The 24,004-nt window shown below is 37.5% G+C and overlaps 1 protein-coding gene across 1 annotated transcript; it reads left to right on the top strand.

Moving 5' to 3' along the window:
• Positions 1 to 2,742: 2,742 nt before the first annotated feature.
• On the top strand, positions 2,743 to 19,194 carry stum (stum, mechanosensory transduction mediator homolog). Its single transcript, XM_062436719.1, has 4 exons — positions 2,743 to 2,953; positions 13,530 to 13,712; positions 16,576 to 16,584; positions 19,160 to 19,194. The coding sequence occupies exons 1-4, from the start codon at positions 2,743 to 2,745 to the stop codon at positions 19,192 to 19,194; spliced, it is 438 nt and encodes a 145-aa protein (XP_062292703.1).
• Positions 19,195 to 24,004: the final 4,810 nt, after the last annotated feature.

The following is a 24,004-nucleotide window of genomic DNA, read 5'->3' as shown; positions in this document are numbered from 1 at the left end:
GTGACAGCATGTGCCAAGACCAGCACCTGACACACACACACACACACACACACACACACACACACACACACACACACACACACACACACACACACACACACACACACACACACACACACACACACACACACACACACACACAATTAGAAGGTTATTATGATGCTCACCATTAAGGGCAACAAGGGAAATTAACCTGTTAATCACTGTTTAACACTGGTTGTACATCACAACTCAGAGTGGCTACATTTCTATGTCCATAGTGAAACTCCTTCACTGCAAAAACCAAAATGTCGCTTTAAGACGGCTGCCATATAACTTTTCCTGTCACGTTGTCATGGTAATAAGCATCAGCACATTGGCTGAACAATCCAATGATGATGTTCAGCCGTCCAGATTTCTGCGCTGTCAGACACATGATAACACTGCTTTGCATGACAAAATAGAGTAAAACCGCCTCCTATGGCAACCATCTTATGTGTTTCAAAGGAGGAGATTAGAAGGAAATTAAAACTGGGAATTGAGAAGAAATTAAGGAGACAAGAAAGAGAGGGGGGTGGGGGGGTGGAGAGGCACCAAAAACCTAGAGATCAATATCTTCCACATAATTACCTACTGTACAGCTTCCTGGGTTGGAAAATAGAGATGAGAGAAATGGAAAGAGAATATGAAGATGAGACAGAGAGACAAACACAATTTCCATTGTGCTATTTGCCACTTGTATTTAAATAGAGCTCATATCGACAGAGTGGAGTGGTGAAGAGGAGGAGGTCAACAAGTGAGGAGGGAGCAGTAGAGATGAAAAGAAAGTCAGGGACAGAGTTGGGTGTGGGTAGATGAGATACGTCTGATCTATAGGGGACAGGGTTGCATGAATAATTACTGAGATATTGACACTGTCTGTCTTTTTCACTTCAAGCCCACCCTCCCCCTTGTCCTTTCTGTTTTCTGTCATCCTGACCACCCGACACTCACTTTTACATTTTCTTTTCATCCTTCATCCACTTTGTCCCATGCCTTCCTTTCACATCTTTCCCCTCTTGTTATGGAAATATGTGGTTTGTCTTCGATTATTGCTGAAAAACTATTATAAACATAATTGACCCACTACATTTCACCGGATGACATGTTTCCTCACCTTGAAGGCAGTAATTACCATAGTTTATCATGAACAGTTCCAAACACCAATAACAGTGATCACATTTTCAGGCTCAGGAGAGCATTTCCTTGTTCAGCAGACGCCACTGCACATGCACAGGAATGCCATTTAGAGAAGCATCACTAGCTTTTTGTGCTATATACCAAAACCCCTTGATTTTTTACTACATTGTCATTTTTTCACAAATTCATTGCACATGAATTTGCACATGCACAGTGGCGTCTGCCTTACAAGGAACTACTCTCCTGAGACTGAAAACATTAACATCATTATTAGTCTTTTGAAACAGTCATTTCTAAACAAACCAAGGTCTCCATATTCTTCATAATGAAAGAACTTTGGATACACACACAATACCAAGTATTGTGTTTGTAGTAATATAAGTAGGGTTGATTCATGGTTGGTTTGGCTCTGCATGAGATTTGTTGACAATAAGAAAAATACAGAAAATCGTCAGCCTTATCCTTTAATGTTTATCATATAAAGCATTAACTTTAATTATCTGTTCGGATGTACCAAATAATGACTTATTGAAAGTGATCTTATTGAATGGTATAATTAGATTGGTGCACTGTTCCTTTAAATGGAGGGAAAGGATGGGGACCAGGAGGGAGGGAGTGAGAGAAGGAGAGAGAGAGAGATGTAGTAGAAAAAGGGGGGGTTGTTGTGTGCACTTTCTCTTCTCTGTCTTGGAAGGTTGAGTATGATTTGAAAGAGAGAAAGAAAGAAAGAAAGAAAGAAAAAAGAAAGAAAGAAAGAAAGAAAGAAAGAAAGAAAGAAAGAAAGAAAGAAAGAAAGAAAGAAAGAAAGAAAGAGAAGTGGTTTCACAGGGAATTGCTGAAAAGAGAGACGCATCTTTTGAGGAACATTTTTTTCAACAATTTTAAGGTGGAATTGTTATTGTTTCACCATTCCTTAAGAACATGTTGGATGTGGAGACAAATGGCAGATATCACTGACCCCTGATGAGTCAGTGCCATCACTTTTTAGGGCTTGAAGGGATTTTTGTGCAGAGATTTCTACAACAGACCTTTTTTTCTTGGTGGGACTTAATGTAAACAGCTGTAAGGTGACTTTCTAAGGAATTTCAGCATCTCTAAGAAAGATTATTGATAACTATTCTCCTGGGATGAATTGAACTTGTCCGAATATTGCTTCAAGCTTTTCAGATATTTTGTGGATGAGCTTTAATGTTTTTAAAGACTTAAAGGAAGCTTCAGAGAATATTTTATTCCATTGCTCTGGAATAAAATTAAATCTTTCTTGTCATTCTCAAGAAAATATATGATTGATTTGTTTTGTTTTTCTTGACCACACAATTTAATACTTTCATAATAGATTCTCATTTTGATGTTGTTATTTACTTGCCACTGTTTAAATGATTAGGTGAATAGGTGGTGACTTGTTAATTGAGATTTACTGCTTCCTTTAAAGACAGGAATCATTAAAGATACAATCAATAAGAATTGATTATTTTTGCCTTTTATTGATTGAATAATAAGCTTAGAGCAGACTGAGAGGGAGAGTCACTTACCTGCATATGAGCAACTGGTTTCAGTCTTAAGACAGAAAAAAAAGAAACAGAGATGGAACAGAAAGAAGGAGGAAAAGAGCAGGGGCGCGTTAAGACCGGGGACAATCTTGGGGCCAAAGCCATGGCTGGGGCTCATACAGCAGGCGGAGGAGTGGTGGTGGAGGTCCGGGAGAAGAAGGGTACCCTGAGGGCTGCAATACCCACAATGCCTTTCCCTCTGGCCGTCATCTGTCTGTTTCTTAACACCTTCATACCTGGACTTGGTGAGTAGGATATATCTTTTTTTCCCTCCTTTTTAATTAATTTCAATTCATCAGAATGTCCTTCAACTGACTTATAAAAGCAGCCAACATGTACAACTTTCTAGTAGAAGAGTAGTGATTTATGAACGGAGAAAAGGACACAAACTCAAAAAAACAAAGTTGGTATGATGTATAAGTATAAGGCAGAGAGCAAACAGAAAGTTAACATGCAGGGTTAAAAATAACCAAACTGGAGACTGGGTGGTCGTGAAACTGGAGGAGCTGTGATGCACACAGGCAAGCCGAAAGAATAATACAAACATGAAGGCAAACAGATTAAATAATAATAGAGGGGAGTGTAGACAGACCACAAAATCAGCATGACAGGTTTGCAGGCGATGACTGGCTAAAATTAATATGTGCTCCTTGTGCTACACTATGTCCAGCTTCTATCTCTCTAACACATTTAATCAGACCAGAGACAGATTAGTGATTCCTTCTGAAGTTTGATCATCGATTGTCCAACCTTTAGAGGGAATCATTTTCATTTGCGTTTGAAGAGAACTGCATCTAAAAGCCCTCCTAACATGAAGGAACAAGTGTTGAAATAATACAAGCCCATTAAAAACTATCATTTTAAATAAAACATGAGCTCCATCAGGATTTAAAAGCTTCTTTTTTTTTTAAAACTTGCACAGTCTGCTAGGTGTTAATGCACTGTCCAGATGTCATCACTGCAGGTAGATTTGTCATCTCTGGGTGTAAATATCCATCAGTGGTGTCGTCATTATGGGCAGAAAACATCATCACAGCAGGTAGAGACATCATCACTGTGGGTGCACTCAACACTTGCCTCATTATCTTGGCACTTGAGTGTTATGTTGTGAAATGTAACTAATTTTAGAAGACAGGAAAGAATACCAGAAAAGTACCTACATTATATAGTTATACGTCCTCCAATGATAAACTGATATCTTAAAGTTGTGCTTTCTGTCTCGTTAGTCTGTCTGATTTTTCATTGGTTGGATATTTAAAAAAAACAAAACTACTCAAGAGGTTATAAATGTATCTAACTAAAAATTTGGCCCAGGAAGATTTGCAGAGTTTCTGGTGTAGATAGTGACATCATGTGGTTTTAGTCACTTCACATTTTCACTTTGGTTTGCATACATAAGATGTTTGATACATATTTGGATGACCTCCAAAAAAGTTAATAATTTCTTGTTTTTAAAACATATATATGACCCATGTTGCTTTTGTATAACTAGCCAAATTTGTCTTAGCATGACCAATTTGATGTGAACTACCATAGTTGTTGGACACAATGACCGAATGCAACTGAATTTTGACAACACACAACACTAACATGATGACTTTAAATGGCTATAACTGCAGTGTTGAGTCGGATTCACTTTAAACTCTGCTTAATTCACCCTTGAGTAAACCCCTAAATATATCAGGATTTAGATATTCTCCAAAATTCGTCATATTGTCTCACACTACTCTGGTGCTGATGCTGATCCAGATGCAGATGAAGAATATTTTCTATTATTAGAATGTCTCTGCCCTCTGTTACCTTTGCCTTCTTATTTAAACAGTATTATCCTCCTCTTAGTTGTATGTCTGTGCATTGTGACTGTATAGTAAGATAACGTAACAATATCGCGTAGCTTATCACACACTCACATGATGCCACAAAAACCTGAATGATACATTGATCCTCTCGTTTTACATAACAAAAGCCTGTGGAGCCAATACTATAAAGGAGAATTTATTGTAGGAACAGCAGAATATGAAGCAATTAATCATGTGATTAGTCAAGTCACATTTTGAGGAAGGAAAAACATGGTGTGAAGAGAAGAGAGACAAAAAGATAAGCAGAAAAACACAAACAGATACACAAACTCAGATCTTTTTTCTATAGGAATTATGAGACTGATGTCTCCATAGCGATCACTCACAGCTGAGTCCATCACAAAATAACCTATGATGTGTCCTCTCCGTGCCTCTCATCTGTAGGTCTCTGGAGAGTTGTTATCGTGTGTGTTGGTGTGTGTCCTCTCCTATCTCTTCTTCCCCTCTCTTCCTCTGTCTGGTCTTTTTTCTGTTTCTTACTATTAAAATGGCTTTAGATATAAAGTGTCAAGGCAACACCAGGTGTGTGTGTGTGTGTGTGTGTGTGTGTGTGTGTGTGTGTGTGTGTGTGTGTGTGTGTGTGTGTGTGTGTGTGTGTGTGTGTGTGTGTGTGTATTGTGTACGTTTGCCTGAATGCCTTGACATTTCATTGAATAGCTGACTGGTTGCCATGACAACACTGACTGGAATGAACACAATGCATACGTGTGTGTGTGTGTGTGTGTGTGTGTGTGTGTGTGTGTGTGTGTGTGTGTGTGTGTGTGTGTGTGTGTGTGTGTGTGTGTCAGTGCCGTTTGGGTCTAATTGACTGAGACTGAAAGTAGCATCTTATTCTATTCAACCTCCAGCCAAAATAAAATTAGAAATGTGTAACTGAATTTGGTCAAGGGCAGAGTAATATCTTCTGCCTGCCTGAATGGGCACACAGGAGTATGAATAAATATTCACATACATATGCACATATACAAAAAGAGTACACTCAAATGTGTGCATTTAAAATCACATACCCTGCTTTTATTTTTCCTGGCATTGTTTTTGCTGAGAAACATTTACTGGAATTCTGTAACTTTAAAGGACCAGTGTGTAGAATTTAATAGCATCTAAAGAGGTTCCAGATTGCAACCAATTGAATATCTCTCGCCCTCCCCTTCCAAGCAAAAGAGAACAGTGGCCACAAAACTCACAAAAAACATGAAAGGCCTCCTCTAGAGCCGGTGTTTGGTTTGTCTGTTGTGGGCTACTGTAGAAATATGGAAACGTGCAACAAGTCAGGCTGCATAATATAGGGCTTTCTAAACTCATTATTGCTTTATCAGATTGCTGAATATCTTCCTGCAATCTAGTTACTTTGTTGTTGATATCTCAAATAGGTATCCATTTTACAAAAACACAAAAGGGAAACATAATTTGTACACTGTTGTTAATGTTAAATATTACAATTTCACATGTGCTTTGATTATAAAGTGGAAAATTCCGCTCCAAATAAACAAGCAAACAAACAAAAAATGGTTCCAAAATCTAAAATACATAAGCAGAATCTACTCAGTGTTAAAATTCAGATTTTCTTATATGTGAGCCTCAAATTTACACAAGTGCGCCATGAATAAGTTGTTTTGACAACCAGAGCTCTATGTCTTACGATTTTGGTTTGTCCTTGCAATGTAAGACAGACATCTTAAAACTCTACTGTTATTCAGTGCTATTTAAACTGATTGAACAGCCGTTGGCTTGTAAATAATTACACATACAGTACTGATTGTGAAGGAATCTGCAGCTCCCAAGTTGTGTTACAATCTTTGCCATAACGGGACTGGAAAATGCTTTGACACTGAGAGCTAAAGTGAATATATGATATTGCCCTCAGTGTGAGTGTGTGGGTGGAACAGGTCGCATGTGTTTCTCTGTGTGTATGAGAGGTCACGTGTGTGTGTGATTGATGGTATGTAATACGAGAGACACTGCATGGGTTTACAGGGTCATGTTGTCATCTTGCTTCTGTATGCATGTGGACAAGGAGGACTGAGTGTTAGCTGAGGAAAAAGCTGCAAACTGAGGATGTTTGTGTTTTGTCCTCATTCTGACCAAATTAACTCTGAGATGGCTGTAGGTCAAATGTCACAGTTGGTGTCATAATTAGGTTTTGATTATTAAGGATTATGAGTTAGGTGTAGTTTTAGGGTTATGGAGGTACAGTGGTGGATCTTAACTAAAAGCATAGAAGTATAATCAGCTAAATGTAGTAGTATCAAAAGTAAAAGTGCTCATAATACAGAAAGAAAATGGTCCTGTAAGTATTATATTATATATTTTATTATTGAATTATTATTACTGATTCCTAACACTCCAGAGGAAAGCTGTATGGTAATCTGCAAGATGCTGTCGGTTTCATTTGTGAGTTTCTGTACTCAGGCACAGACACAGATGGCTGTATTGTAAACGTAGAGAGTGTGGCCTTTGAGTAAGAAAAGAAGATGTCTGCTTGATTATGAATGAGCTGAATCACAGAGGGTATTCACAGAGGAAAAGGAAACATCTCCAGAGGCAGAATTACTTCTCAGCACGCCAAATTTCATCTGGCATATTGACTTTTATGATATACCCAAGCCTTTCGTCCTTGTTTGACTTTACTGCTTTCTTCTGGAGAGACCTCTTGATCTAAAAAATCATTTAAGTTTACTTTCACTAATTACACAACCATGCCTGTTGAGCTGTAGTACTATATCAGCATACTTAATGCCCAGTTCAAAGTAGAATGCAGTGAGCTGATCCATATTGGGACATTGTGCTGGGAGTTGCTGAGTGGAAATAGAAATATGGCTCAGAAGGAATGGAAGATGAAAGTATAGTATAGTGATTCATTTTGAGTATTATGTAGCTTGTAAGATTTGTTTTGATCTCAGTTAGTGTTTAATATTTAAATAAAGGTTACTGAATACAATATATATCTCCTGCATAGCTGTCGAATGAATATACTGTAATAACGCATTTCCCTCTGGAATGTAGCGAAGTTGAAGTGCTCAAAAGTTGTACATACAGTTAGTTCCCTTCAACTCAAAAATATTCTTCTTTCCTTCTCCTTCCTTCAGTTGCATGTTTGAGCTTCACTGTGCAGAATGATGTATGTGCAGAGTTTGACACTAGAAGGCTGATTTCACATCCATCTGCTTAAAGTGGAAAGTTTCTCTGAGCTCAGTGAAAATCTGAGTTTAAGGGACGGGCCTACAAGACTGATTTGTGACATCACAACTAGTTTGGAGCCAGTCATGGTCCAGTATGAAACTTACACAAGTGTGATGTGGAACCTTGAAGCCTACAGTGCACACACACTGTGAGTACAACATTTTATCCATTTAGGCTGTTCTGGGTCATATTTTACCCATATGCATTGATTTGTATTTTTGTTAAATGAATCATTTTAATAAGATAGTAGTTATGAGGATTTCTTTTTATGATGTAGCAGTGAAGACTGATGGCTCTAATGGTTATACTTTAAACCCCACAGTCATTTTCATTTTCAATAGAATACATTTAAATCATTATTGCTATGTTACATTTTCATGTCTTGAAACATGTCTTAAAACAGGATATGATATTGTGTGATAGTAGGTGTTTTTTCTCCAAAAACGAGAGGTGTAAAACCTAAAAAAATGCACACTCTCTGCTTTCTGAAACATTAATCAAGGTTAACTCACCCATCTGTTGATGCATTCTAAATAGATCTGTGGTTCAAATTTTGGTAAAGACACTTTTTATAAAGGGATTCTTGGGCCGGGTTAAAAATGACCCAGAACATACTGTAAGGGGGCAGAATATAAACAGTTTGTAAGGGTGAAGTACAGTACTTCAGTAAATACTTGATTGTTGATTTCCAGCACTGTGGCAGTTTGAGGAGAATGTCAAATTTAGGGTTAAAATCTGGGATTTGAGGAAAATATTTTTAGTCTGGCATGATTCTCATGAAAATACAAAAACAGAAAACAAACTCATGCCTAAAATTGGCATTGTGTAGCTCTTACCCCACTCTGTCTCTCTTTTAACCTGTCTCTAACAGTGTGCCATTTTCTCATTCCTGTTTCTACCAGTCTGTCTGTTGCTCCCTCTGTTTTTTCTCTCATTTAAGGTCAGCTTTTCCTTCTCTTCGTCTTTCTTTTTCTCTCTTTCGCTTTCTGTCTTTTTCACTCCATCATTAACCTCCCACATTACCAGTGGGTGCTTTGTGAAGTTCTCTCATGTAATTATAGTCATTAGTCTGGGTTATATCAAGACACACACACACACACACAACACACACACACACACACACACACACACACACACACACACACACACACACACACACACACACACACACACACACACACACACATCCAATAGCTTTTCACACATGGAGGATTGTTAGACCAGATTTCTCTAACAGAGAGGATTAAAGACTTATTAAACCTTTATTGTTGCAGTGGAGAATTGTTGTATATAACGCACACATCCATATACAGTGACCTCTTTACCCTTTGTTCTTATCAACTGGACAGTTTGAAAGACTCTGTAAGAGGTTTGCAGCTATAAATTGTAAAATGGTCAAATAATACAGATTTTCTTCTGCTTCAATATTGCCTTGTGGTGTACAATTAATGTTATAATAACAAAAGATTACATGCAATGTTTCTTAATATTTCCATCGTCTTCCAGCAGCTGGCATGTTTCCAGCTATGAATTATTTTGTTTCATTAAACACTGCTCAAGAACAAAGAGACAATTATGATTTTTTTGTATTTATGGACTACAGACACATTGATAATGAGAAAGAGCTGAAATCTGAAGTTGATGTTGGTGAGGCTGGTATATTTTTTCAATTCATCTTCAGTAGGTGTGGACATTAAAACTGAAATAATGAGTTGATTAACTTGACTGATAGAACATTAAAGCTGCTCTAATATTATTAACATATTATATTAATAAAATATTGATATATTATATCAATATGTGTATATGTATATCGATCAAATTAGCTTGTGCAATGAGAAAGGGATCAGCTTGTAGCAAACTTTAGCAAATTATTTCGGTTTTATCGCCTGTAACTTAACTGTTATGATTTACTCTTGCTGCTCTAATCAGTTGCATTTCCTGCAGGTGCAGTGCAGGAAACTCTTGTCAACAAGCTCTAAAAAGGAAAACAGTTGACATTACCTGCTTAGAGCTAAACAGCAGACATACAAAGTTTGCAACTAGCTGGTGAAGAAACTGGGGCAGTTAGCAGCTAAAGAGCCAGATATTCCCTCAGGAGTTGGTGTAAAGCCAAACAGAGATACTGCACAAAAACACAACTCTAAACAAATGCCAGTGTTGCTCTGTATCTGCTGAACTGTTTGCTAACACTTAGCCTCATTAACTTCATAAGGTGATAATATATCAGTGTTGTGTTGGCAGTTTTGTTGCCCAAGAGGCACAAATATAAATAAAAATCAATTAATGGAGGCATTATTTGCAACATATTTGTTGACCACATAATCGTTTAAGTGATTTTTTTCATCACATCAAAATTGAACCACTTCCTCTCAACAGTTGTTTTCTTTAATGCTTTGGTTTTTAACTGCTGGTGAGCAAAACAAGGTTTTTAAAGTTGTAGAAAGTTGTAATGGAAATGTAATTTCAGATTATTTGTGAAAATAATCAGTAGATGAATCTATATTGCAAATAATCATAAGCAGATACAGGTTCAATTCTTTGATTTCACAATTGTGAAAAAAACACACACACACCATCTGGAATAAAGCAATGAGGCAGCGTTTGGTTGGTCACACTGAGCCTGATAGCAGCCAGCAACATAACAATAGAGCCACAGATTCTGAACAACAATTAGCTTTAACATTATCTAACTTACAAACATGAACACACGTCTTGTCCTACACCTGAACTTGCTGAACAAGCCATCAAACAAACATTTACTGGGGTGTGCATCGCTAACGAGTGTTAGAAGGCTGGATAGCTGAGTAGCTACTCAGCTGCAGCACAACAGGTTACCATATCTGCAATTGTCACTTCAATCCAGTTAGACATTAGTTGGTTGTTGCTTTTCAAAACCCCTGTTAGAGACACACTGCCTGTCTTGTCACTTGTAGCCACATTGGTTTGTTTATTTTGTTTCCATACAGCATCACAGCAGCTGCCTACCATTTAATGTCAATCATACATGAACACTGACATGTTGGCTGAGACGAAAAGAAGCATTTTCTGAAATTTCCCCAGACCTTTTTTCTTCATTCTAATAACACAAAACTATTAAGAATACATTTAAAAAACACATTGGCATTATTTTTTACTGCAAAGAGGGATGATTAAATGTCATTTCAGTTGGACTTTAAAGTGATGCATTTGATGGGTACCTGCTGTCTGTGATTACAGACATTGGAAAGTCACAAAAAAAACCTGAAAGTTAGGTCGTAAAAATCCTGCTTTGCATGCCAGACACTCAGATGGAAGTGATGTGTAACCGTTCAATCACCGGCTTGCTGTCAATCACGACTCATATCTGGAGGTGGGAAGCTCCACAGGCAGCCAGAGCATCTGCTGGTGGGTGTGGCCTCAGCAACCTCAACATTTCTCTGTCTGATCAGATCATATCGGCTCTGGGCGGAAACTCGTTTTAGCCTGCTGTTGCTCTTTTCCTGTGAGATGTTTGGAAATGAGCATAGACTAAAAGCTTAAAAGGAAAAATGAATATCTAATTAATCTCTTTTCGTCCTCATGTAAACCTTTTCCAGGGCTGCTTTCTATTCTAGTTCACTGCTTGTTCCACAGTTTGACTTTTTGGAGGCCATTCAAGATAAGGCTAATACAGGCCATGTGAATGTAAATATTTTAGTGTGTGTTCAGATTTGTAGAGATTATGGGATAAACTGAGTATATCTGCAGTTTATTTATGGCTAATCAGGCAAAGACTGGGAGAGATGTAGACAGAGAGAGAGGAGTAGAGAAAAAATGCTGAGAAACTAACTTCTATAGTCGACGTTGGCCTTGCTCCCAAGAAAGAAGATGCAGCTGGCAGTCAGGCCCTTCTTGTCTCCCCCCCCACCTGCTCAGCTTGCTCTTTTATTTGAATTCCATCAATGTGACAAGAAATAGAGCAAGCAAAAAGAGAAGGGCCAAGGCTAACATGCACACAACGCCTACCAGGCATTTCTTGTATCGCATTCAGTATTCACAGTATTCACTTTCATATTTGCAAATGAGCAGTACTACAAAAGCCTGCAGAGAGTTAGTGTAAACATTAGCTGATTGTATGAATACTATATGACTTTGTACAAGAGGACATGTCTTAGACTAAATGGCTTTATCACCAGAAAAAACACCTCACATTCAGGCTGCAAAATGACATCTTGGTCTCAATGAGACTTTCTGCATAAATTCTACTTAATTAAGGACTATAATATTCTGAGTGGGAATACTACGGACTAAATTTCCTGTTTCATTCAATTCATCTTAAATTGCCAATTTAGTGGCATTTTTATGAACAACAGCCACTGAAATGCAGAATCCATTAAGCCTGTATAAACGGTTTGAATTCTTCAGGTGTTCAATGTAAACTGATGTGTGTTACAGGTGCTCATAACAAAAACTATGCACAGTCAGAAACACAGCGCTGTATAATCAGGTCAAAATGTTAATTGACGGGAAGCTTTTTTGTCCCTTTCACAACTATGTCATGGATGGATGTCAAACTGAATCAAACATTCTTGGTAATGCCAAAGATAACTCTGGTAGCTAGCATAAAGGTTGGATAATGTGAAAATGTAGTCAATAATGCAAAGTAGATTTCGAGAGTCAAAATCATCCTGAGGAAATGTTGTCATGGAAACTTCCTGTAATGAAATAATTTGATCAATGTGCACTGACGCGCGCACACACACACACACACACACACACACACACACACACACACACACACACACACACACACACACACACACACACACACACACACACACACACACACACACACACACACACACACACACACACACACACAGTGGATTTACTGTACAATCAACAGGGGGCCAGGAAGGGCCAGGTCTCCAGATAACAGGATGAAGAGTGATATTGGATTTCATTTGGCCGGGGAGATAATCCTGTTTTCAGCTTGGTAACAGTGGATGTGAGCATCAATGTGTTTGCATCTTCCTGGGATCATTTCCAAGACATAAACATAACAATGTTGCCACGACCAGAAAATCACTGATTCAATCACAGACTCAGACACCCAGGGATGCTTCATGGACAGTGTGAGTGTAGAGCAGCTTCAACCTTCACCGTTATTTCATTGAGACACAGAGAGAGGAGGGCTTTCTCTATCAATGCTGAGTTCCATCCTGCTGGTATTGTTTTTTCCTTTTGATTGATGAACGAGTTAAAAATCTGCTCTTGTGACTGACTACACTCCAGTCACTTTGTGCAGCTCCTCCTGCTTTGATTCCCATCCACTGCAAAACAGCACATTTTTACAATTAACTTGAATTAGCTTTTCGACTTCCAACATTGACAATATTGTGGTGTATTAATTATATTTTATGCAAATCTATTTTGTAATTTACAGGCCCTGCTGTACAAATACAGCAGGCGCTGGCACTGGAGTTTACGTTTCATGTTTTCAGTAGAGACGAGCACGTTGCCTTTTCTGATTTATCTCATTTTCACAGTCTAGTGTCTGGTTTATCTCATAGGAAATTAACCAGACTGATTTCCAAGGAAGATTGTCTTTGTCTTAAGTTAGGTCAAACACATCATAGAGCCACCACCACATCAGTTCCCTTAACAAAAGAAAACCTTTTTCAATGTACCATGCAGTTTTTTTTTTTGTTTAAAAAAAAAAAAATCTCATTAATCTTTTCATTTTTGTAAATGGAAACTAATTCATTACAACCCAAACAATAGAGAATATAATAATGTTTTGGCTGTGTCTGTCCCGTAGGTACCTTCATCTCAGCATTCACAGTGCTGTGTGGAGCTCGCAGCGAGCTGATCTCTGAGCGAGGTGTGTGCTGCGTGTTCTGGCTCAACGTGGCAGCGGCCCTCATCCAGATACTGACAGCTGTTATCATGGTCGGATGGATAATGAGCATCTTCTGGGGAATGGACATGGTCATCCTGGCAAGTCAGTACTTGTCCTGCTGTGTTTACCTGTCTGTCTGACGGTCTTTGTTTCATTTCTGTTTTCTTCACCTCTCTTTTTTACACTTTTTGTCTTGTCTACTCTTCTCTGTCTCACACATGACATGCAGTGGGTAGCTGAGCCAAACATTAAGTTAGGTACATTGGTGTAATGGAAAGTTCAGGGTTAGGGTAACCATAAAGTGCATTGAGAAAGAGACTGCAATTGTTATGTTAGATATATGTAACTTTTCTCACATGATCACAGTTAAATATGTAATGTGTGTTTTTAGTCAATTTAAAATCAGGTGATATTTTATCTTTCGTAATATTTGACAAATACCATGACTTTGGTTCTACTAACAAGTACTATCTGTCTAGCCAAAGCCTGATATAGCTTATTCATCTGTGTCAGAGCTACATGTATTGCATCACCCACACACATTATTGTTGTGATGCTGTAAATACTTTGATTAAGGTTCAGTAAAAAAAACCCAGTCTATAGCTATTCTAGAAAATTATTAGCTTTTATTTAAAAATGAAACTGTTTTCATATATTTACAGTTTTTTGGATTATTACCACAAGACTAAAAAATAGTGTTTTGTCACATGATCCTGACATTTAGCTGTATAATCAGTGCAGCATGATGAGAAGTTAAACCACTGGAGGTCAGCAAAAACAAGACTTTAGGTGGTTAAACAGGACATAACATGCTTTTTGTGATTCATTGTTATTTTCATACTGTTATGATGTGGTATGTTTGTGTTAAGCATGGTCATAATTCCAAATCTTGAGGTGAACTTATGTAGAAATATATATTTTGTAAGATATAAGTCCAGGGCGTCAGACCATGGTGTTTGTAGTGTTTCCTCTACTTACCCATCAAACTGACATCTGTTCACGTTGTCCACTCGCATATTCCAGATCGAATTCAGGCTCAGATATGCACAGAAATGTTTGAGAAGATGACATTTTAAGAAAAGAAAAGAAAAAGAAGTCAACTGTTTGTTGTTTGTTTTGTTTAAGTAGCCTCCGAAAGAGGCAAAGTCTGCTGAGAGGCACCTTTTTGGAAGCTGGCCAATCAGAACAGAGTAGGTTTCTATGGCGAGGGGGGCATTAATGAGGCTTAAAGAGACAGGAGGTAAAATGGCCTATTTCAGACAGAGGCTGAACTGAGAGGCTGCATAAAGGGTCAGTACAGTAAACTGTAAATCATGCCAAGATATTCTAGGAGAGCCCCAGAATATAAATATAGACCTGGAAATATGCATGTGTCCCCTTTAAAATATTTCCAGTGGGCTTGGGGCTGACAGCCATGCAGAAAAACCAAGATGAAGTAGCTGACAATAACAAAGATATGGAGCATTGCAAGCATTATATAGCCTATATATATATGTTCCATATCTTTGTTATTGTCAACTAGTTCATCTTGGGTGTGTTGTACATGGCAGCCCAAAGCCCACTGAATCCTATGGTAAATATTTTAAAGGGGGTAGAGAGGGCTTCAAAAGTCTGACACCACTTTCCTCGTTCAAGTCAATGGGAATGAAAGAAAAATTAGAGGGTGAGTAATTTTACAAACTCGTTTTAAAAACAAATTTTAAAACTGCGGACACACACACACACACACACACACACACACACACACACACACACACACACACACACACACACACACACACACACACACACACACACACACACACACACACACACACAGAGAGAGAGAGAGAGAGAGAGAGAGAGAGAGAGTCTCTGTTCTCTCATTGTACAGAGGCAGCCTTTGAACTACCACAGCCCTGCCTGCTTTGTGCCTGAATGACTGTGTGCATGTGAGGTAATTGCTGCCTGTGTGCCCAGCCAAATGTGTTTGATACGTACATGCCTGCAGGAATCTGAGTGTGTTTGTATGTGTGAGGTACAGTAATTGTGTGTGTGGGCGTGAGCAGCCCCCCTGGCATGTATTGTTCACCACTCCCTGCTGCTTTCTCGGCCTCTGGGCGCACGTCTTCTCGCACATCTATTCAACTGTTGCTGCTAAAATCCATTCTCCTGTTAGCCCTCTCAGCTACCAGCTTATTGAATATTTATATTGTATATGAAAACAATTATCCTGTTAGTGTAGCTATGCTTTTCGGGAAACTGGTGCTGATTATTTATCAGTTAAGATCAATTATTACTTGACTATTCACCAACACAATGGATGTCTTTGTAGCTTATTCAGTTATTCCCTCTTTCTTCCTGCATTAAGTGAATCACTCTGTTAATGTGGCATGTGGCATCGTTCCTCTGTAATGAGCCCGTGTCGCGTATGATCAATTTATTCTTTGTCATACTACAATCTCTCTAAAAACACCACTCTTTTCTCCCCCGCTCCCTTTCTCTCTTTCTCCATCTAATGATCGTGGTATTATCTTCCTCCCACTGATCGCCTTCCTTCTGCCTCCCTCTCTATTTAATGATTGTTCCTATTTGATCTTGCCATATCCCTCTCTTGCGTTCCCTCACACTATTCCTCCCACTCTCTGTCCGCCCTCCCGTCTCCCTGTCCGCCTTATTCTTCTTCAGTTTTCAGTTTTACTCGCACTGTCTCCCTCCATTCCTGTCTCCATATTCCTGTTTATTGATCCAGTGAACTGAGGTTGAATTATTGTATTTCTGTTCATTTGATCTTGTAATTTATATGTATCAATGCAAGGTCAGCTCATGTTGAAAGAGAGTTGCTGTTTGTCCTCTTTTTGAACAAAAAACTGTACATAAGTATACTGAATAGAAAATAGTAATCAAGCAATTAAGATGATCATCCCTAACATGTCTGTTTTGTTTCTTCTCTTTTCTCTTTGCTCTCCTGCTTCATGAACTAAAGTTTCTGACGGTAGGTGTTTTTTTTTCATTCATTCACTCACTAACAACAGTTCCCCAGTGAATTGTTACAGCAGACATAGTAAATCGTCAGCTTGACTAAATTTAACACAGATAATGAGATATCTAAACCAAATAACCACATTTCCCAGGCACAGAAATACTTAAAAAAACAAACAATAATTCAGAAGTTTCTCATGATCTTTCATCTGGACTGTTCACGACCAACAAAATATGAGAAGCAAAGTTCATTCTCGGCTTTGGAAATAGCATTACGACAACGCAATTCCCAAATCCAGGTCCACTTTTAAACATTTAAACATACCACAAGAAAGGATGTCATGGAGACAACAAGCTCACTCAGTGGCTCAGATTTCATCCCTAGTACTTTTTGTATTTCTCATCCATGTTGACTTAAATGTTAAGATCAAAGTTCATTCTTGATGTTGGAAGTAGTAGCATGACAAACATAAATAAATAAATAAATAAATAAAAACAAATCCCAACTCAAGGGGGACTTATTAGCCTTTCAAGAACCTAAAACAACATCTCACATTATTCATCAGTGGATGGAGTTTGTGCAGCTCTTTCATCTGCTGATTAGACCATAACAACTTCATCCACTGACGAAGACAGTGTTTTTCAGTTGAAAGCTATAGAAAAAGCTTGTAGGTGGACCTTGGGAACCCATGGGCTCCGTTTTATCTATAAAATAATAAATATATAACAAAAAATATAATTGTCCAACTAACATTTTTTTGATAATTGCACCAATCATTGAACAACAGAAAGTGGTTACATGTAAGGACCTTCAAAAGGGTCCCAAGATAATTATGAAGTGGCATAAGATGATTAAAGAGATAATGAAGACATTAAAAATATGCATCTTTGCATTTTCTGTGTTTTTTCTACTGTTTGCTTATGCTTGTTAAATACTGGATATATTGATCTCTTTGTTGTCTCCAAACTGTCTGAGAAGGAAAAGTCATTCTTTGGTTGAACAATCAGATTTCATGCCATAAGACCATAACCTGTGATGAGGTGAAAAGTGGATGCTGCTTCATTTAAATAGTCCCAAGCCAAAGAAAATTGTGAAACCAATATGTTAAGTGATGTGATTCACCTCCACTCAAATCTTTTGGTGGATACTTAACAAGAAATTATATTTTTACTGAACAGCTGCTGAGTTTTTGTTTGAAAACTAAACTAAAAGAACGAATTCCTGTCTATGAGAGTCATAAGAGGACCAGAGAGGTTATATCATTGAAATAACATCTGTCCTAGCCAAATGCCTGTTGATCCACACCCGATCACAATGCATGAAGAAAAAACTGTTGGCTTGCTTTGGGAGGCTATAACATGATTTTTTGTTTTTAGACATGTTGTTCATTCATAGAAGTTTTTGTTATGAATCACTCATGGAGTGTTTCCAATTCTTGGCCCCATAATGTAAGCTAGAAGAGTATTATTTGCCATTTTGTGGAGTAATGACTAAACCTGACCAGCCAACCCTTCAAGCAACTACAAGGAACTTCCATTTTGTTTTGATTTTGGTGGCCTCTGTGGACAAAAGTAGTAGTGTATCTCAAAATGAAGCACCATCACCTTGTGTCAAAAAGATTTTTATCTGGCTTGTGCATGTATTTGGTTTCGAAGCAAGTGAAAGAAAGACACTACTTTTTATTTTTAGCGTGTCAACTTTATACAAACTACTGTCAATTGCCTGATGCCGTTAGCTACATTAAATTAGCCTAAGTTTTAGCTAGCTTTATTTTGGCCACCAACCTGAATTCATATATTGATGTAAACCATGTCTCGCAATGTATTTCATAATCAAAACAGACACATTACATACCTGTCTTGGAGGAACAAGGCCAGTTCAGGATCTGTTGAATGACCGACCAAGGTTGACTCGCACTCACCAGTGCTCTATCAATGTCCCTTTTAGCTTTTTTTGTTGTTCGGTTCATTCTTTTTCTTTTTCTCTTTACTGATCCTGCCCCACTATTAGCCATAACCACAGAAAAATAACATAAAAAAATACAATTTTCAAAAGCAAAATGTCCTCCTGCTTCCTTATAAGTAGCTTACGTACTACTCACTGCAATTCTTTTCCTGGGAAAATTGAAACATAGGTTTTTCCGGTCTGTGTGCTGTAAATCATCTTGTCCAATTTTGCATGGAATTGGACCCAGGGACAGGCATTTAGAATAACTATATAGAAATAGCCAATCCTTTTGCTGATGGTCTCATTTGGGTCATATAGAGGCATCACTAATAAATTGAGACTGTTTCATAACCAGTCAAAAAACTCCTTGTAGTTGCTTTAATAAAGCCTTAGCTCTTAATCCTTCAGCCTAGCTCCATTTCGCCACAATCTGTGCTTTCAATCTGCTCAATTGAATAAAATAGAGAAAAGTTATTACTGTCAAATGTTCAAAATAAATGAACATAAAATTGTAATTGCATTTAGCTCTTGGAACAACCATAAAGACATACAATAGTTTACTATGCAAAGGGCAGCTTTACAAGCAGTCATGTCTTTCTCTTTTCTCTCTCGTTTGTGTGCGCTTCATCCACTTCCTCAGGCTGTAGAGACCAGGGTGTTCCTCAAGACGTCTGAGAGAGGTCGCTCTGATGTTAAGCTGATGGATCACATGGACAGTTTGACCTCTTTAACCCCTGATGCCTGATGTTAAGCTTTGTGATGAACTGAAGCTGTCTGTCTTTCAAACACTGGACGACAGAGAGAGGCAGAGACACAATGAAAACAAATAAGCTACGTGGAAAAAGGAAGAAAGAAAAAATTGTCTGGCAACTCCATCAACAAAATCTTTTCTTGGTTGTAGCTGATTGGCTTATACCAGGCCATGAGGTTAAGGGAGCAGGACAGAAAAGACAGAGTCACCAGAGATACAATGGATAAGGAAAACAATGTGTTTGTATTTTCTCTCGAGTAATTATAACAGTTATTTTTGAGATTTGTTATTTGATCTTTTTGACTACAAACATATGTCAGACTACTTATTTGTTACATAATATGATTAAGTAAATGAAGGATGAGGGATGTTGGCACGACTGTGTAAGAAAACTCAGATACTGGTTTGCAATTTTGTAATTTCTGTATCCCTGGCTAGTGAATTTTGTCAGAGTCCAGTTGGAATGACATGAAATCTATAAAAAGACCATTTCAGCAAATATCTACAATGTTGCCGTGAGAGGTGTATTCAGCTTAAATAATGCATTAAATATCACAGTAGTGTTTCCAATAAGTTGAACACTAGCTGCTTGGTTCAGTTGCCACTTCACTCAAAACAAATGTATTAGATTGTGTCAATTTAAAAAGTGATTTTACATGATATAAGAAGACTGACTTTGTTCATTTTCAGGTTGTTTTAATTTCTTTTCCAGTCCAGTTTGTGCTTTAATATTGACACTAATGTGAAACTTTCACTGTTCAGGGTTCTCACAAAGAACATCTTACATCTTCTTTAAATGTCAGGAAAAACTGTGTTTACTTGTAGAAATAAACAGAGCTGTGCACATCAATCATATTTAAATTAATTACAATGACTCCCCACTATATTAGACTCTGAGCTCAGAATCTGCGATTATTCAAGCAATGACTCTGGAGCGTGTTATGATCAAACTTCTCTATCAATGCCTCCGAGACCTGGTATTCATTATATTAAGTTTGAATGATAACTATGATGACTAATGAGGGATTTTTAATATAATAATATTGTATCCATTAATCTAAAGTGTAGGTGCAATATCTTTCTTTCCATGCAGTGATTCAATGGCAAACACATTTTCACATGATGTGAGCATCATCTAGAAGTTACAGGAATGTGTGGAAAATGACTCATCCCTCCCTATAATTATATCTGATTTGAATTGTGGTACCTTTCAAATGTGTAAATCAGTTTGTTTCAAAAAGAAATCCCATGTGATTAGAGTGTTGTATCTAATTAACATCTCAAACTATCTGTATACAAGTGTACAGTTACAGTAATGTCATTCCAGCTTGTGACTGGGGTAATAGTTTGAAAAGCAATCTTTGCCTATTTTTTTTACATTTATTTCACTGACAGTCCAAAATTCACAGAGGACATCCTGAACTCCAGTAGAGATATTTATCTTAAAATCAATAAGTCTCTGAGGTTGTTTAATTCACTGTTTTGTGCTGAGTACACAGCCAAATGTGAGTGTGTACATTGTGGGTGTTTGTGTGATTGTATAGTTTAGTTTGTATTTGAACTTACTGTATATACAGACACATAAAACCAGGTGATGGAAATAAAACAGGAGATGTGATGTGACAGGAGAGGTCAAGAAGCCATATGCTGATACAATGGATCCTCACTAAACTTAACAAAAATAATTAATATATAGCATAGTTGAGTGTGCAATATTGACAATGATTATAATGTAGGAGTGTCTGTAAAGGGTGACTTTGCATAGTAAAATGCACAACTAATGTTTTAAAATAGTATTATGTATGAAAAGAAGAGTCAGAACCGTCCTTGAAATACATTTAAACTAGGCCTTTTATACCACATGATACCACATCAACTCTCTCAAGCTCTCTATGATTGGCTTATTTTCTCGAAAAATATCCAAGAGTTTCAAAGTTCAAAGAGCCTGGAACAAAAATAATTGCAGTACTTAACTAGCCCAGCAGGGATTAACTATACAACACTGATGGTAACTGAAATGCATTTTTCTCTCATGATGTAAGATGTGACAGCTTCAGCAAATGTGATGCAGCCTTGCTGGAGAAATGTGGAGAGAGATCTATTTATGGTAAAATCATATTGGTCGTGCCTCTACACAAATCAAATTTCATGACACCTTTGTTACAGCCTGTTCATACTGGGATGTTACTCTCTTTTTCATTTCACTGTCTTCTGGTGGGTTTTTGTTTTTTTTGTTTTTTCCAAATTATTATCCGTGTAGGTTTAAATGATCTCTGATTTCTTAGCTAATTACAGTACTTTTTAAGTTTTTTTTATGTTTTGACTATGTATATGTTGTACAGTGTTGTGTTCGAAAGATGATGATACTAATGTAATAATGATGCCTTACGGTACAAATGACCAGTGTTCTCCCTACCTGTCTTTTTTGTAGCAGTGGTGCTGGAGTTTAATTTCTCTGTTTGGGTTAAGTAACTGTTATTCAGACATTGTATCAAAATGAAGTTTCCGATTTAAACACAGACTCCCCATATTTATGTTTCGGGGTTAATACTGACTAACTGTTTTTATGTGGTGGTGTTGTGCTGGCTTTTCGATTGTAGACTAAACATACTGCCATGTACAGCATTCTGCATGCCCATTTTTGGTGTCAACTGACTGTGTAGAGTAACACACAAACAAATACATAAATAACTCGATTGTAGCTTAATTCTGTGACTTTGCAGCATTGGTTTTATTTAAAGCTGTTTGGGGTGACTGATGCAAAATCTTGCAATTAAAAACATTTTGGTTGTTATTTCTTGTGACTGAGTGGTGCATGTTTGTACTTTAATTTGAATCTTCATTTGTCTTAATCATTGGGCACAGTTATCTGTGCATATGTGTGTAGATCAATTAAACAATCAATCAATCTTTATTTTTTATAGTGCCAAATCACAACAAAAGGCATCTGAATATATGTGTTTCCAGTAACCAAAACAAACACCTAGAACCTCAAGGACTCCTCAGAAGACAGTGTGGTAGGAGAGAAGTAGCCTGTTTCTTGCACTCCAGCTGGGTGAATGATTTATCCTCTCAGCCAGAGAGACATGAGCAGATTGTTTACTCTGTGAAACTGGGGAATGCTGCTGTCACTGTTTTTCATGGCAAAATACTCAATCACAGAGTAGCACTTACTGTACCCATGTAGGAATCTGTATTTGCACACTTTATGTAAATAAATGTGTGAATTCACATCATCTCTGAGTACGGGTACTGAGTTTGGCACAGATGACAACATGAACATTGCAATTGTAGTGACCTAATTTTGAGATTATGCATGATTCCTTTTGCATTTTTTTGTCTAAATTTACTTTATGAATTGCCATGAAATTTTTGGTACCCACATTCCTGTCCTTAAAAAAGGAATTTTAATAACTGTTGTGAATCACTTAGCTTTTTATTTAGCATCATCATCAGCTCAAATATAAATTAACCAATACTGTAGTTCATGACTTAATAATCAGGAATGAAATTCCCATCAGCTCTTACAGCAAATGCTGTTATGCCAACAAACTAAATTAAGATGTTGAACATGGTAGACATTAACTGTGAATTAGTATGTTAGCATTTGGCTCAAAGTACTGCTAAATACAGGCCCACAGAGCTATAAGCATAGCATAGCTTTAACCTTTTTCGTAAATTTGGTCAAATTAGCCAATGGCTTCCTTCCCTAAATAGCTTCAACTTTATTCCATAATATTTTATCTGACTGTAAGCAGAGAAATGCTCCATAATATACAAATGTCCCATGCCTACATGATTACCTGGCCTGTTTCCCAAGGATATAGTAGTAGGAAGCCTCAGTAACTTAGTTTCGACTCAGTCTGCAGTAATGTGGCAAGACATTTGAACATTTGAAGCATTTGTGCCATTTCAGGTACTATCAGCAGAAAGTGTGAATAGCACATTGACAATGACTCATTTAGTGACAAGCTCTCAAGTAAAACTGGCATGTCTTAACAACTTCACAGCTCTGCTGCCACACAGTTCAGGTTTCTTAAATTAAAGTCAGTTCACTAACAAGACCTCGCCGTTTGAATGGTACAAACAAAATAGTTTGATTTGATGGACAGTTGGATGAGGGTCTAGAGGAGGAATGAAGGAGGTCAAGTGTGAGGGAGAAATATAAAAATGCTGGTCTATTATTGTTTAGACTTTATTGTCCCCAAGAGGTTAGTGAACTTGTGGTTGCACAGTAGCTGCCAGTGTCTAGCTTTCTGAAAAATGCTGTTCTAATAGACTTATGACTTGACTTGTGATCAACAACTAACTATATAACTATAACATCATGTGGTATTCTTTCCCATATTCATGATCCCATTAGTTATATAGTTAGACAAAGGTGATTGAATTCGGGAGAGAGGTCTGGTCTTGTTCCTGAACCTCAGTTATAATAACTAGTAGATCTGATTTAGCTTGAAGGGACAGAGGTGTACTTCATGAGTCCTGTTTCACTAAAACTCTATAAAACCTGTTTTCATTTCCACAGCAATATAAAAAAATAGTCCCATTAAACCGTCTGTACAGGGATGCCCGTGAGGTGATGATGAAAATGAAAATGAAGGAGAAAATTTAAATCACACTTAATAAAAACTGGCAAAGTTAGTGCAAGTGTGTGCCTTTAAGGATTGTGCTGTGAGTTGCTGACTATCCTCTCTCACCAAATAAGGATTTGTCACCACTTGGTCTTTCTGA

Source organism: Scomber scombrus, chromosome 17 (assembly GCF_963691925.1).
Source record: "Scomber scombrus chromosome 17, fScoSco1.1, whole genome shotgun sequence".
NCBI lineage: Eukaryota > Metazoa > Chordata > Actinopteri > Scombriformes > Scombridae > Scomber > Scomber scombrus.
Note: the sequence above shows the minus strand (reverse complement) of the source record. Positions and strands in the feature narration are given on the sequence as shown.